General features: G+C 38.1%; 2 protein-coding genes across 3 annotated transcripts in view; one reads left to right on the forward strand and one right to left on the reverse strand.

Moving 5' to 3' along the window:
• The window catches only part of marchf5 (membrane-associated ring finger (C3HC4) 5), a 25,922-nt gene extending 14,317 nt beyond the window's left edge, over positions 1–11,605 (reverse strand). Inside the window, exons 1-2 of the mRNA XM_033979410.2 lie at positions 11,167–11,605; positions 50–252 (exon numbers count right to left, since the gene is read on the reverse strand). Of these exons, the coding sequence (XP_033835301.1) occupies positions 50–252; positions 11,167–11,210 (247 nt within the window). The 5' untranslated portion in view covers positions 11,211–11,605. The remainder of the gene's footprint in view (positions 1–49; positions 253–11,166) is intronic.
• Positions 11,606–13,313: 1,708 nt separating this feature from the next.
• Positions 13,314–16,441, forward strand: part of cpeb3 (cytoplasmic polyadenylation element binding protein 3) — a 55,196-nt gene continuing 52,068 nt past the window's right edge. The window contains exons 1-2 of one of the 2 annotated variants that reach the window (XM_033980011.2): positions 13,314–13,413; positions 14,842–15,650. In XM_033980011.2, the coding sequence (XP_033835902.1) occupies positions 14,853–15,650 (798 nt within the window). In that variant the 5' untranslated portion in view covers positions 13,314–13,413; positions 14,842–14,852. Of the gene's footprint in view, positions 13,414–14,684; positions 15,651–16,441 lie in introns of those variants that run through there. The other variant, XM_033980010.2, reaches the window with a different exon arrangement.

The raw sequence follows: 16,441 nt of genomic DNA on the forward strand, positions 1-16,441 counted from the left end.
AGTATTAAAATCATTCTTATTATCATGACAACATAACTGTTCCTCTTACCCAGTTTGGGGAAGACGATGAGGTACTCTGCGTTACACTGTGGACAGGCCACTCGAGCTGTGCTGTTGCCTCTCTGCTTCTCATCCACCCACCTCTGCAGACATGCCTGGTGCACCCATTTGGTGGACCCCCGGCAGCGGCACGGGCGCACCCACTCCGCCGTCCGGTCGTCCTCATCAGTGGCAAAGCACACCCAGCAACTCCTGCAAAAATGAGAGAAGACAAAGGTTAGTGGCATATAATGTGAAAAATAAGGCAGCACGATGATGACAAAAAAAAAAGTGTTATAATTGAAAACATAATTATAACTTGATATTGTAAAACGCTAACCTGTAGATGAAGTACAGCCTTATTGTCATTATAGCCGCTGACTTTGATCCAGGTTGGTCAAAATGAGAGAACAAATTATTTAGATGAATTTAAACAAGGGATTGGATTTTCAACTACACCATTTTTATTTATTATTTTAATTGGATGATTTAAGGACAGTGCATAGAGGAGATCACAACAAAGTCCTACAAGACACATGCAGGATTTAGGAAACGATGTACAGTTGAAACCAGACGTTTAGTCTGACGTGAAATCAGACTAAACTTCTGGTTTTAGGTCAATTATGATTACCAAAATTATTGGCCTTTGCCAAATGCCAGAATAATTAGAGAAGGATTTTTTAAGATGCTTTTTCATTACTTTGTTCAAAGTCAGAAGTTTACATACATTTCATGGTACCATTGCACTTAAACTCTATGACTTGGGTCAAACGTTTTGACCCAAGCAATAGTTGGCTCAGATGCAGCACTTTTGTCAAGAGGAATAGGCCAAAATTCCTGCCACATCTGTACATGCATTTTCCGGTCTGCCCATAAATAGGATTGAGATCTGGACTTTGTGATGGTCACTCCAAAACATTGACTTTGTTATTCTTAAGCCACTTTGTAACCAGTTTGGCTGTATGCTTCGTGTCATTGTCCGTTTGCCCAGCTTTAACTTCCTCGCTGATGTCTTGAGATAGTATTTTGATCTATTTTGTGAAGTATTTTGATCTATTTTGTGAAGTGCACCAGTCCCTCCTGCAGCAAAACAACTCCACAACATGATGCTGCCACCCCTGTATTTCAGAGCTGGGTGGTGTTTTCAGACTTGCCCCTTTTTCCTCCAAGCGTATCAATTGCATTATGGCCAAGCAGTTCAATTTTCGTAAGGCTACAGGAAATGGCTCAAAAAATGTAGGCCTTTGTTCCAGTGTGTATTTGCAAACTGTAAACTGGCTTTTTTTTTTTTTTTTTGGAGTAACGGCCTTTAAGCCCATGTCGGTACAGTACTCGTTTCACTGTGGATAATGACGCACTCTTACCAGCTTTAGGCACCATCTTCACAAGGTTTTTTGCTTTTGTTCTTGGATTGATATGCACATTTTGGACCAAAGCAGGTTCTTCCCTGGGACACAGAAACCGTCTCCTTCCTGAGCAGTATGATGGCTGGCCATTCTAACGGTGCTTATACTTGTGTATAATTGTATGAACAGATGAACCTGGCACCTCCATGGCTTATTTCTTTTGACTTTCCCATGATGTTACACAAAGACGCAGTCTTTTTCAGGTGTGCCTTCAGATACATTCACAGGTGTGTCTCTAACTCAAATGTTGTCATTAAATCTATCAGAAGCTTCCAAAGACATGACATGATCATTTGGGTTTTGTCAAATTCTTTAAAGGCATAGTAGTCTTACTTTATGTAAACTTCTGACTTTAAAGAAAGTGATGAAAACTTGTCTAAAAAAAAACCAAAAACTCATTATTCTGACATTTAGCAAATATAAATTATTTTGGTAAAAGTAACTGATCTAAAACAGGAAAAGGTCCGTCTGATTTCATGTGAGAAAAAAACAAAAAACAGTAATTACAATACAGATGTACCGCTCAATATATGAATGATAGAGGAATAGTTTTTGGGTGTCAATATTTATGTGGGACACTTTTTCTTTGTACTAGATGGGAACTTTGTTATTTTTCTGCACTATGTTATAAGTTTTGAGGTATAGAGGGATGTTGGGGTTAGAGAATTTCCGCAGTGTGCAGTGTATGTGGTATAGCACATAGGCTCGTCATAATACATGTAAATTGGGGTTGTACTTGAAAATAGCTATATAAAACGACAGTCCGGCGTGAGTGACAGACATTTCTGTTCACTAAATGTAGTTTTAAAGACAACGCTATCCTGAACTAAACTCATGTGGGACGGAGCATTTGTGGACACTTGTCGGCTCTGCGGGCAGAGTGCAGGTTATCGAGTGCTAAGCTAAACGTCACGTGGTTTTAACACTGCCCAAAGAGTGGATTTGCATTCAAGTCTGCCGCACCTCCAGTAAGTAATGTGTAAAGCCCATACACTCATGATAAACCTCTGTCTGCTCAAGACTCGAGCTGTCTGAACCATAGACTGTGAAGAGAAGCATTAGCGTTTAGCTTTAGCACTGACAGGGCTTTTCTTAAAGTAACAGAGGCAGCCTTTCCTCTCAGCACTGCCCTCCTCTGATATATATTCCCTGTGTCTCTGCAGCTTAGAACAGTGTAAGCATGAATTGGTTCATAGTTGAACACTAAAATTATACAGGGTATGTGCGTTAAATTGCAAAATGTAGTTACCGCGACCACTTGAGCCCTTGTGTGGTATGATTTATCATACCACACCACTGCAATACGCACAGCAACATCGTGGTTACCGTGACAGCTCTAACAGAGGGTTGAATAAATTACTTTTATTACTCACCATGTCGACGCAAACTAACTATGATTCATTCTGCTATTAATTTAACTAACTAAATTTAAGTTTTTTCAGCAGAATTCTGCTTTAGGGTTACCATGTCTGTGGCATCATTTTGTTTCAATATTATCATTCATCATCTATATTTTAATCAACAATATTTCCAATTTCAAAATGTGTTATTGTGACAGGCCTTCTTGTTTTAGTCTGTGCAGTGAGAGTTCCCATGTTCCAGTGGCTCTGCTTCACCTGAGGTTGTGAGCAGATGCTTGTGACAGTTCAGTCTCATTTTCATAATTACAGCATGTCTCCACAAGGAGGCACTTCAGGAGAAAAATGAGGAGAGATCCAGCCACCGTCATGAATCCCTATAGTTTAAATTAAGCTGGAGGACAGGACAGAATAAGATTGATTTGTCAAGTTTGTTGAACCAGCCGCTAACAAACAACGATAAGTTCAACATTTGCAAGTCGTAAGTTTGGAGATTTCATTCAAAAACAGTGAATCTCCCATAGAGTTAAATTGGCCCTCAGACTGGAAATACTACAAAGTTAAATTCTAAAAGGAGAATATAACCTAGTGGACAACATGGACATGACAAATTCAAATGATTAGCAGATATGTAGGTCAAAGTAATTATTGAATCAAGCATTATTTGTTGACAGCTATAATCATAGTCCTGCTGTAGATTTTCAGTTCAGCAGTAAACTCTTGGTATGCAGGAACTTGGCACATCATACATACTCTTTTTGGGAAGCAGGACATTTCACAAAAGAAGTAGGACATGTTTTGTTACATCAATAGTGTTCACGTTCTTGGAAATGTATTATTTTCAGATGTTATGCCCTGGAGGAGCCTCTAAAACTATATGGGAGATTCACTGTCAAAAAGGTTTCAAGTTTTACAAATTTCCCATCTTAATCTTCTGTCCTTTTAATTAACATCGATTGTGCCTTGTCCTGTCACAATAGCAAATTTTGATGTTCAATACATTGAGGAAGAAAATATAGACAATAAAGGATAATACTGAAACTAATTTATGTCACTGAGACAATAACCCCCTCACAAACTTATTCTAAATGTACAATATCATGAGCTGTAATAAATAAATAGCAGAAAATGAAACACTTTAGTACTCACTTTATATCTATAATGACTCATTGAAGTGATTTATTCAACCTTTTACAGCTTAAGTCATCATAAAAAAAGATTATTCGTGTTTTCGTATACTGAATGATAAGTCGATATAGTAATAATCGTGAAAGGCCTAATCATGCCTGTGTGTTTAAATAATGTAAAGAAAATCTTTGTCAAATAAAGATGTCCTGCCGATTGTTTCGTCGACCAAAAAGGGGCAAAAAACACTCAAATATATTAAATATCGCTATAATCTGACCAAAACTGCACTCACAAGACTACACCTGCACGGGAGTCATGCAAAACAACTATTTATGCAGAAACAAGTACTACAATATAAATATTCTATATAAACTATATTCATATTATGCAAATTGTACATTAAACTCGTGATTCACTTCCAAATCTTCAACTAAGTCTCTACATTACTTGCTGTTGCTGCCTTTCTAGCATAATTATTCAACTAATAAAAAGTTTGGTTGACCATGACACCATCAACGATTAATCGACTGAACAACTAAAGGATTACAGTCCTAAAACAACGCTACATCTTTTTAATATAAGACATTTATTTAACCTTATCTCCTTTAGAGAAGACATTGAGCTTTGTGCAAGCTTTTGTTTTATGTGGATAGACCTAATAATGTCAGCGACATTCCCAGGTCAACAAATCTGCAATCTGAAATCAACTTCTACAATAGAAACTGACCCATCAATATTAACAGGTGCACTGGACGGTCCACCATCTGCTTGTCTCTGTGGAGATTTAATTGCTTTGCCTAGAATGTATGGTATTAATTCAATTAGGAAATAATAAAACCCTGCTATGGCCTACATGCAAGACATACAAATTTAATACCATATGATGGGAGCATTCCAGTCAAAGCAATAACATTACCACAAGAAAAGGAGGTGGCAGACCCTCCACCAGAATAGATTATTGGTCCTTTAGAATGTTTTGATGTCATGTTAACCTATTGGATGGTATGGCTGAACTATTTGAGAAAGATTGCGATTATGATCAGAACATTTTAAACACGTCAAGAAGAACTGAAAAGAGACTGATATATGAACTGAGAAACTAATACAAGAATCACCTTTCAGAATATGTTTGTACAGCTCTAAAGTGCAGTTTTTTATGGAGAATAAGGCAGGATATTACGTTGTTTGTGAAGGAAAATGTGGTATGTCAAAATATGCAGCCTTTGCAATTTGCTAATTGCAACCAATTTTCAAACTGCAATTTGATTCAGACTAATCTTGCTGCTCTATTGTATAGTTGCGACATGTAGATAAATTAGCCAAACATTCAGATGCCTTCCACGCAAATTTTACCTCCTTCTTAAATGATCTACACCAAATCAGAGTCCTGTCCACAGCAGACAGAGGGGATCATATAGACTCCCTCGGGTTCATGTTTTAACAGAGGCAGTGTTTCCAACACTGAATAAAACATGGTGGCACGGGAGGTGGTCATGTGACACTGCAGAGACGTGAAGTGATCCTCTGAATGGAGCTCTGACCTCCAGCTACACACTGAGGGGACAGGGCCAATAAGGCCTCCTGCTTGGAACATTTAAGGTTCTCATCAAGGAGTTGAAAATGAAATGAAATAGTATGGCTTTTTTTATGTACAGTAAACACAACTTCAGATCTTGAGCTAAGCTTGGTCAGAAGTCGAGACCACCTAGCTGGATTTTTACAATATGATTGTAAGTTTAAAAAGCTAAATTCAAGCCACATTATGTAACTTTTTTGCCCTTAAATAGTCTAAAATAAAAGCATTCATTATGGATGTGTTTATTGCACTGAAAAACAAAGAAAAAGATGTGTGTTTACTCCTAGCAGGCTTTTATCTCCACAAAATAGACTCCTATTTGGCCTGAGGGCCTCCTCCTGCTTGCTTCCATGGAAATGTTGTTTCATTGGCTATAATATTTTACAGTATGATATAAAAAAGTATTGTTTAAACTTACTATTTCCATGGAATTACGCAGTCAACTTTGTACCTCTAGAAAGTTACATACTATGACTTTAAATAGTTCCCAAAGTTCCCAAATAGAAACCAAGATGTGAAGTGTTTTTTTCTAGAAGTTTAGGTCACATTACCTTTACTTTTTCTTCACTTAAATCATTCAGAAAGTTTGATTTCATAAAGCTGGTTACATAGGAATGGTGCTCTACTAAACTGATTCCCAACCTAAGAAGGGACTGCTAGGTGTGTCAGAGACTGCATTTTATGTTCACTAAACAAATAAACGTTTGAATAATTGTGATTCTGATTTAAATAATCATTATTAATAGTTTGCCATAATTGAGAAGCCTTAGTTTCTTTCCACAATAATTACAACACAGACATTTGACACCATGACATCCACTCTACAAAACCTCTGGAGCTCACAAGTGACTGTCCTGGTTCCAGAAGTAAATTTTCCATTCAAAAGATTGAAATATTAAGAGTTCAAAGAACAGCAGAGGCTAAACAGCTACGTGGTAACTAATATTCATAACACGACTGTTTTAAAACCAAAAGGCTCATTTAAAACAAGTTTACTTAAAAAGATTTGAAATAAAATTATAGGTTTTGTGGTCATTTGTCATTCATTAGGTCACCACATAGCTGATTAGTCCTGAACAAGCTTTCAAACATATACATTTTTTTTTTTATTAATTAATTTGTTTTTCCAGAAAGTCTATGGGAAAAAAGAATGACAGATTTACTTGGTGGTCACTGTTGAGCTCCACAGTATCTGTAGCAGATACCACTTCTGTAAAAGTGGTATCCATTACAAAGTTAGCAGACACCACTATTAGAAGCTGCTGAGATGTACGGCACAGACTAACTCCTGGAGCAGAGCTGTTTTTCTTAAACCCTGGTTTTGGGGCAACACAAAGGGCCTTTCAGTGGGTACTGGTCATGTGACTGTGGGAAACTGGGGGTCCCTGGGTTCAAAGGAGCAGGGGTAGGACTTAAAAAGGCGCCAGACTGAACAAGTAAATCACAACATTATATCCACATAAGGAATGGGGAGGAAGTGTGTAGACTGTCTCTAAATCAATTAGGGCTTTTAAAAAATGTCATTGCGTTTGTTTGGCAGAAAAAGTGTTTTTGTGGCTGGAGACTTTAAGGAAAATACGAAAATCTCTCAGGTATTGCAAAAAGATTTGTGATTTATGTTTTAAAATCAAATTCAGTTTTGTACATTTCAGACACATATGAAATAGAGATGCACAATTCTGGAAAATATTCTATTTGTAATTTTTCTGACAAGTACTGCGATCGTAGATTTGCGTTTTGCGGATTTAAAAAGTAGGATTCTGTTTAGGGTGCATATTGTAAACAACCCCAGCAGCATTAACATCTGAGAGAAGATTGAAGTATGAACTGATTAACTGATAGAAGAAACTACAGGTTTGTACCTGTACTACCTGTAGTTTAGACCTGGGCAATATGTGGGGGAATATGTGAAGAGGAGAGAAAGAGGAGAGAAGGTGTGGGGCTGCAGCAGGATCAGAGAGAGGCAGGGGGTGGGGGCAGATCATGCCGCACACACAGAGGCACAGGAAAGGAGACACTGGACTTTAGTGAAATTATGCAAATTTAAGTAAAAACTTTTGAAATGCAAGGACATGTGAGGAGATATAAACAGGCACACTGTGGCCCTGACTCAGAGCTTTGTCCTGAACATGTGAACAGTCACTCCTCTTCTGTCAATTAAAATACATCGAGATCAACCAATGTTTAGATTGTGACCTACTGATCTTTAAATTTCTGTCACAGCCATAGGTACAATATATTTCGTATTAAAAAGACAGGACATTTTGTTCTTTGCAGAGGACATTCTATTATCTGAATAATTGCAGGCCTACACTGAACCATAAACTGTTAAACTAATACAATGGATTCCAGTTTGTCATGTTTGTAGGTCTAAAGCACGGGGTTACCAGGATTAATGCTGTTTTTGAGCCTAGAGTTGCATTAAATAGAAATTATTGAATCACAATCTGACCTTTTCATTAAAATTGCATATCATCAAAAGGATGAGCTCATATCACCCAGCTCTACAGTACATTAATAAAGTAAACTAGTTATCTAAATGTTCACCCAACATTTTTAAAGAATTTTGCACAGCCCTTTAAAGATGTCTTAGATGCATGACTTGTTTTCGAACAGCATCTCTGCCCCTGTTGTTGCACAATGTATTTCCAGTTTGTTTTCTCAGACTTGCTCATGTCAAAGTGTCATGTCACAGTTCACAATATATTTTTTAAATCAATTTTCAATATGCAGGATTTCTTCCATGTTAGAAATATTATACATTATAATAGATTTGTTACCCCAATTTTGAACATAGAAGTCTAAAATGCTTAAGATTTTTACAGCAGCATCTTTGGCTCTTTTGTTGCACAATGTATTTCCAGTTTGTTTTCTCAGACGTGTTTAGGGTCAAGATCTGAACAGACCAAACACTGAGAGCAGCTGCAGAATGACCGAAACACGACGGTTCTGCCAAAGTTTAGACTCAGGATTGAACCCAGAGACGCCGCAGAGACACCTGGACCAACACAACTGTGGTACAGTGGGGCAAAAGGTACTGAAATAACAAATATAGCAGTCTCCTCAGATCACTCAAGGTTAGAGAGCTTTGAGGTTTTCAAAAATCTTAAAACTGCTATTTGAATGGACGCAATAAGCAAATCTCAAAGGCTGCAATTTTTGAAGCACCATAATTTCCCCTACAATCAACAAAATCTCTGGTCTTTTTCAGCACAAAACCTGCTAACTCTGTAGTCTAGTTCGGTACAAACATGTTCTGGCAGAGGTCCGTCACTCTCTTGTCTGTCATGGAGATGTTAATGCTTTGCCTAAAATATTCCACAGCGTGGCATTAAACTTATGTTGCATTTACTCAATTACAAATACTCAAAAAAGCATGCAGGGGTGCCTTTCCATGAATCTGACCTGTAACCTGACCTGAGGGGAGCTAGATGGATTCCATTTAAGACTTCAACAAAATTTTGAAGTACAATATAATGCTGAAGAAAATATAGACATAAACGATAATATTGAAATCCCACAATAACCCTATAGTAGAATTATTATTTAGAATTATTATTAAAAAACGGCTCAAAACATACAATATGTTTATGTGCAATGAATAAATAGCAAAACAAAACACTTTGGTAGTTAATTTTGATCTAAAATGAAACATAGAAGTTATTTAATCAATCCTCCACAGCTCAAATGTAATTGTAGAACAGGAAAAATAACAAAAAATTCGAGACTAGTAATGATAAATATTGACCCCCAAAAGTTATTGTTCCATCTAACATATATTGAACAATAAGTTGATATAGTATTTATCATGAAAGACCTAACTCCATTAAATGATAGCTAAATGCTATGAACAAAAGGTTATGACACTATCAAAAACATACTTTCCTTTCAATATCAAGTTTATATAGCCAGTGGGTTTTGAGACAGTACTATAGTATGTTACTTAGGACAGATTCATTTATCCTTGAAGACCCGGTAAAAGAGCTATAAATCATGTGTGAATATGCGTTGGTTGTACTTTAACTGTTTAGTTTTAGTTTACCCCATGCTGATTGAAAGAGTAACATATGTAACTGATTGTTGCAGCAGTAATTATTAAAGCTACGTATGCAGTGTTTTCTTTGCAAAGGTCACTGATCTCCTGCTCAAGTCCAATATTTACACAAAGTGCTGCGTCAAACGTCTTGTGGCACCACTGCCCCAGAGGACAACAGGACAACCACAAGGCCAAAGACTGCATAATTACATACTATACTACTACTGCGACACTTTTAAGACTGATGCATCCATAGCATCACATTTCAAATCAATAAGAAATGAATAATGGCAACTTCTTTGTCTTCTGAGTTTATACTGACCAACAGCTTTAGTGACCTAGACATATCGGTGACATTAAGGGAAACCAAGTTTAAGGTTAATTTCAGTTTATCTCCTTCGTAAGGGAATGCATTGAAGGGTTGACAGGAAAAAAAAGATTTAAAAAAATGTACTTATTAATATAACACAGTTCACACATTAAGAAGAATAGAGAACAAATCATATTTACCTCTACCCCATTCTTTTCACAATAGAAGCAAAATACTAGAGCTGTAGTCGACTAAAGGCATGTCCTGCCAATCAATTAGTCAACTAAAAGGCGAGTGTGACAAAAGCTATCGAAACTATTACACATCTCTGTGTCTCACCCAAACTGCACTTACAAGACTACACCTTCACTGGAGTTCATGCAAAAACAACTATGCAGGAAAAAATACTAGGAGGAAATCATGTATAAATTTAAAGACAGATTCAACTTGTGAATCATGAGTTTAATCTGTATTTTTGGTATTTATGTAAACATACAAACTCTTTACCTAACTCACTCACTAACCTCTGCTTTTTGCCGCAGTCCCATATAAATACTTATTATCTAAATAAAATGAGTAGTCAACTAATACAACCTTTGGTCAATATTAAGACACCGACCTACAGCCCTACAAAATACACACATAGCCTCATATTCTGAATAAAATTGAAAAAAAGTTGTATTTTTTCTTTTTTTTTCAGTTATATTCCTTTGAAAAACCCTTACACAGCATGTTGAATATGCAGGCTATTCCTTTTTAAATGCAACAACGATACAATACCTTTGTTATCTTATGTTGGCTTTAAAGTAAAGTATGTTCACAGTAAAGCTTTCTGAAGTTCAAATATTTTACAAGACAAGCTATTCATTGATTTGTCACCCCCAGCTACTGTAAAGTGGGTCAGACCCAGCTCTGTTTTGCATTTACTGTAAATGCCACCTTCTCTCTCACTTTCATTTTCTAGCTGGTTTATAAGAAATACTTTAAATATATTTGAAATTTTAAAAAATAACTTGGTAATAAGAATTAGCATAGCTGGATTATTGTGAGAATAGACATGATTTGGCAACATATAGCAGCAGAGATTGTGATCTAATCTAGTGTATTAAATTACTGTTTGCTGCAATGGCAACATAGAACTAGTGAACCCTATAGACAAAATATGTAACGTCACAACAAACCCTACCCACACAATTTTCACTCAGTTTTCATGATGTAAAGAGAGCAAACACAACGCAAAGTACTATTAATCGCTTTTTGTAACCCTTTGGCTACATAACATTAGCAGCCAGTAGCTTTCAACTTGAACTCACCTGTCCAAATTCTGTTGCATAACCACTGCACTCTGTTCCGACATTTTCGTGGCGATTTCCAGGCCTTTGTCTATGTATTATTCACTTTACTGTCGATCAAATAAAAGATTCAAACACTTTAACTGTTGCATATGTATCGGCGTATTGAACTATTTAGCAGCTCCGCTAACACCACTTAGCTGTACACAGGCCTTTGTGCTATCACGGCGCAACAGCTGCAGCCTCGCTTTTTACGTCCGATTAAAACTATTCCTTCACGTTCATGATAACAATCTAAAGCTAACGCAATGGTCTAACTAAAAACTACCCTATAACATCCACGGTTTCGCTTGTCACTTCTATTTTCGCTTCGGTGTGACCGCTAGACTCCATACAGCTCGTCTGTCTTCACTGAGCAAAATAGACTCCGTTGTGCGTCTGACGTCATCACAACAAAGACAACGCGGAAGTAAATCGCCGTGGGAAATGTAGTTTAAATGGTTTAAAGGTCCTTAGCCTCACTAAAGTACAAAAATAGATTGTTATCCGCGGCTCACGGCTCTTGAAAATAGACAAGCTGTTCTAAAGATGTTACGCGCTTATGTTTCCTGCAAAAGAAGAAGAAAAGAATCATTTTAAATACTACTAATTTACACTTCTATAAGCCATAGTGTGACATTGATCCTGAAATGTGCAAAAATGATCAGTGCATTTCTGATATATAAATTAAAGGGTGGACTAAGTAATTACAAATACACAGATTACACAGATTTTGTAATTTATTAAAATTCTATACTTTCTTTATAGGCCTAGATTTTAAATCCTCAAAGTTAATGGGTTGGCTAGTGTACAGGTCCCAACCATCCTAATGCATGGCTATCTCATCAGTGACCCTACTTCTTTCTTTTTGTGTTTTTACTGGAGTAAGACATTTTTATACCATGTAACTGTACTTTTAGGCTACTTGAGTACAAATTGTCAGTAGTTTTTCCACCACTGATAAATTGTAATATAAAATGTCATATTGATCCTTCACAATCACACTGGGGAGATAGCGTATGGATAGTTCCAGTACCATTGTAACCAGTGCCTGTTTTTAAATGGTCTTAAAACTTGAGAAAAAAGCAAAATGGATTTAAACAAAAAGGTGAGTGCACTAATTGACTTAAGCATCAGCCAACTTATAGGCAGTTGGCTAATGCTTGCTCGTGACTGTAATGTTATTTGAAAGACTTTTAAAATCACACAGCACAATAATTCAGCTCGTTCTTTATGGTCAGATTGTGTTAAAACAAAGTTCCGCCTAAAGTCGAACTTTAGTAACAGAGACTCAGACAGAGCAGTGCCTCCTATTCACCTCATTCCCCAGGAATTACATCATATAAAAGCTATCAATAGAAGTTGTTGGGCAATTGTAGACACTGTGTAGGTCAGTATAGGTCAATCTGCTTATTGTTAAAATGAGGATCAAATGAAATGAGTACTGAAATAAACATAGGCCAAGCTTTTGTGTTCAGATGCCTGGCAGCAAATACAGGCTATAATGTTCAGTTTATAGATAAGATTTATGGATACATAGTCACATATTTATTATTATACAGGCCTATTACTTACTATATAGAACATACATATGCTCATGAAGCATTGTTGCACTTAAAGCCTGTCAGATATAAACAGTCTGTACTCTGTACCAATAAAAGTGTCTAGACTGGATGTTCCTTCTCTTGATAGTCTGTAATTCCACCACAATGTTCTTTGAATATCAGGACTAGTATTACATATGTCACACTGTCGCTGCACAGGTCTGAATTCTATATACATTTAAAGGTGCACTATGTAACTTTTAGGAAGTTGGTCTGACATTTGTTGATCTCCATGGAGATTTTATTGCTTTACCTGGAACATAGAGACAAGCAGGTGGAAGACCCTCCTTCAGAAAAGTTACATAGTGCACCTTTACTTACATCAAAATACCTTCCCTTCAAGTGTAGTACAATATGTTCAATTATAATAATATATATGACTGTAATTAGATATTGCGCTTTTAAAACTTTAGTCGGATATAACATTCTAAAAGTTGCGTCGTGTTTCTGAATAAACTACAACTCCCAGAATCCTCGTCGGTCTCATCCATGCGCCGCAGTCAATCAGCTGTTGAGGCAACTGCTGACTCTCTCGGTACCAGGGTAGCTCGTTGTCATATCTAAGCCAGTCGAGGCAAACTGAATATCTTTTTTACAGAGTCCCCCAAAACGGTGAAGAATAAAGGTAATGTCCTCAACTTAAAAGAAAGACGGGCACAGCGTGCGTTTGGCGTCTCTCTGAAAGGGGCATGAAGATTATTATACCGGGGTTTACGGGCAAGACAGCTCCGTGACATGTATCGGATGTCTCAGATCAGAGCGGTAAACAGGCGAGAGGGCAGCCCGGCTTTTGGGGCACTGTGCCGGTGTCGTGGCACCCCGGTAGCTGCTTTTTTACTCCGGTTTGATGACCTTGGAAGAACCGCTTTGGAGGAGAAAACCCGGGATTAAAGCGGTGCGGTGTGTGGTGTGCAATGCAGCTACAAACAAGCTATAAGTCTTAAGTTTTAGCCTATCGGAGACATAATAACAGTTATTCAAATTATAGACCACGGCACATAATTGTAGGGATATTGCAGACTAAACTAATGCGTGTTCATGGTATCCACTCATGCGTACCTTTTATTATAAATGTTGACAAGGTGAATATTGCAGTGACAAAAGCTTAAACTATCAAAATGATTGGCTTTCCTGGTATGAATACTGGCCATTTAAACCATACGAGCATTGCAATAAGGCTAACAATAAGCTACAGTTACGCACCTAATATGAATGCGTTGTAAGATAATTGTCTGTTAGTCCTATTACTAAGTTTTTTTGCATTTTAGTGATTAATTTGAATGGAGAGGTTTTGGTGACAGCAGCGTGAGGAGTTACGTCAAATATTAGTCCAGGAACAGTTTGTTTCCTTTCCAGCTGTGAGTCAATGCGGATCTAGGGCAGAGTCTGTGTGCGCTATTAATACTTAAGCAAACTACGCAGGTTTGTATTGTAGAACACTTTACAATGCTTAAAATACAACATATAAAACAGTCTTGGACCATTTATATGAAGAGTCACTACTTCATGTGTGCGCTTTCTCGCTCATAGCATCTTTACGCACTAAAATCCCATGCGTAAAAGTGATTAGGTGTGTAGTTTTTTTTAAATGTGAGTGTATCTGGCTAACATAAATGTACCTTTAACCTTGTTGAAGGACAGCTGTATTTACTGACGTATGCAAATGAACTTAGGGGAGGTCCTTTGGCCGAAAACACACACACACGTACGGCAGTGGAATCAGTTTGCTGTTCGGCTCCTGCGTGGAAGGAAAGAGAAAAGCGAGACGTGGCGAGTCCGTTGGAAAGCCATATGCTGCCTTCCTTCGCGTATCATTTTGTGGGATTATAACGTCTATTACTGCTTTTTACAGAAGTTTATATAGATAGTTTTTCCCACTTTTGTAAATTCTTCTAAATGGGTGATCACGCGTTCGCTTTGCAGTCGCCCGGTCCGTCCAACGTCATCTCGCTGTCGGACTTGTCCCAGTTGATCAGATATTACAGCAGCAATAGAAACCCGGCGTATGATCTCGTGAATAACAATATTAACTCCTCGTATCTTTCTCATTCAGCTCGACAAATCATGCAGGATGATTTACTGATGGACAAAACTCACCATCAGCAGCAGCAAGACCAGGCGGACCCTGCTCCCTCTACCCCGACACCTTCGCTGGAGCCGACCTCTTCCTCTGCGTCCTCATCTGACGCGGAATCGACCGGCGGTGGGAAGGAGAAATCGCCCATGGAGTCGCCTCTCCTCCCGGGCTTGGGCTTCCCACACCAGCCGCTCCAAACTCAAGACACCGGTGGTTCCCTGCCCTCCCCTAACTCCTCATTCGGGAGCGCTTGGTCCACTGGTAGCGCCGTGGAGGACAGCTACTTCCCAGGAATGCCCTCTGTGAACGGGAACTTGCTTTTCCCTCATGTAAATCCGGTGTTTGGAGGGAATTTTACGCAAATAGGTTTAGCACCGCAATCCCAGCAGCAAAGGCGGTCCCCAGTTAGTCCGAATCAAGGTTTCCCACAGAGAAACATGTCGTATCACAATGTATCAAAAGGCTCTTGTTCGTCTTCATCCTCATCATCTTCAAGCTCTTCTTGGAATAATAACCACCAAAACTGGAGCTCCTCGCCGTCCAACCCCTGGAGCGGGATGCAGCACGGCAGAGACCCGAGGAGAGCAGTGGGAGTCGGGGTAGGTGTCGGGATGGGAGTCGGTGTTGGAGCGATGCCGTCTTCGTTGAACCCGATCTCGCCCATGAAGAAGCCCTACGGCACCGGGAGCGTCATCGCGCCCCCAAAGTTCCCCAGACCCCTCGGACCCAAGACGTGCTGGATGGATGAGTTTAGACCTGACAGCAACAACATACTGCCTTTTCAGGTGAGTCTAAACGAGCAGTTATGGATTTTGACATGTTTATAGCCTGGTAATTATCCCTCAATCTATATTTTTTATTATCAGAATTTATTGCACTGTCTGTGATCAAAGAGATTCACAGAAAAAAATGTTGTGAAAGAATATAGCCAAGTCATCAAATATAGGCCTGTAGTTACTTGAAAACACACCAAGGAGATTACAACAGTGCCAAAGCTGTTGAACCAGTCAAAATACATTTATTAAAGATTTATCACCAATTCTGGTTCCACGTTTTAGTTCTTTGTTTTATAATTATTGCTTTCTTGCTACATAATTAATAGCACAATGTGATATAGGCCTATAATAGATAGTTAGCACAAAGAGATCATTTAAGTTCACTATGAGTTACTGGCATTAATTCCTTCCTGCTCTCAGAAGGTTTGATTATCTGAAAGTGTTGTGTTACAGTGATGGGTTAGAGAATGTAGGGACCATATCCGCAGACTGGCAGCCGTGCTTTGCCAATCTGTCTCTGGGCATCTATGGCAAGCATACCTCAAGTGTGGCTGAGGAGTAAATGAAATATGCAACAAAAATATAAAATATGTTTCTATATTATAGTATTGTCAAAGAATTATACCAAAACACAAATTCATGATTGAAACTATTGAAACTAGATTCTCATTTGAACGAGTATCAAGTATCAATGGATCTTTTCTGATGTTGCCTGTCCGACTAAGATAAGAAAGCAATAGTGGTATCAAAATCAGTATCAGGCCTTTTTCTCAGTATTGAAATTAACATTTTAGTTTTAC

The sequence above is a fragment of the Periophthalmus magnuspinnatus genome, chromosome 15 (genome assembly GCF_009829125.3).
Source record: "Periophthalmus magnuspinnatus isolate fPerMag1 chromosome 15, fPerMag1.2.pri, whole genome shotgun sequence".
Lineage (NCBI taxonomy): Eukaryota > Metazoa > Chordata > Actinopteri > Gobiiformes > Gobiidae > Periophthalmus > Periophthalmus magnuspinnatus.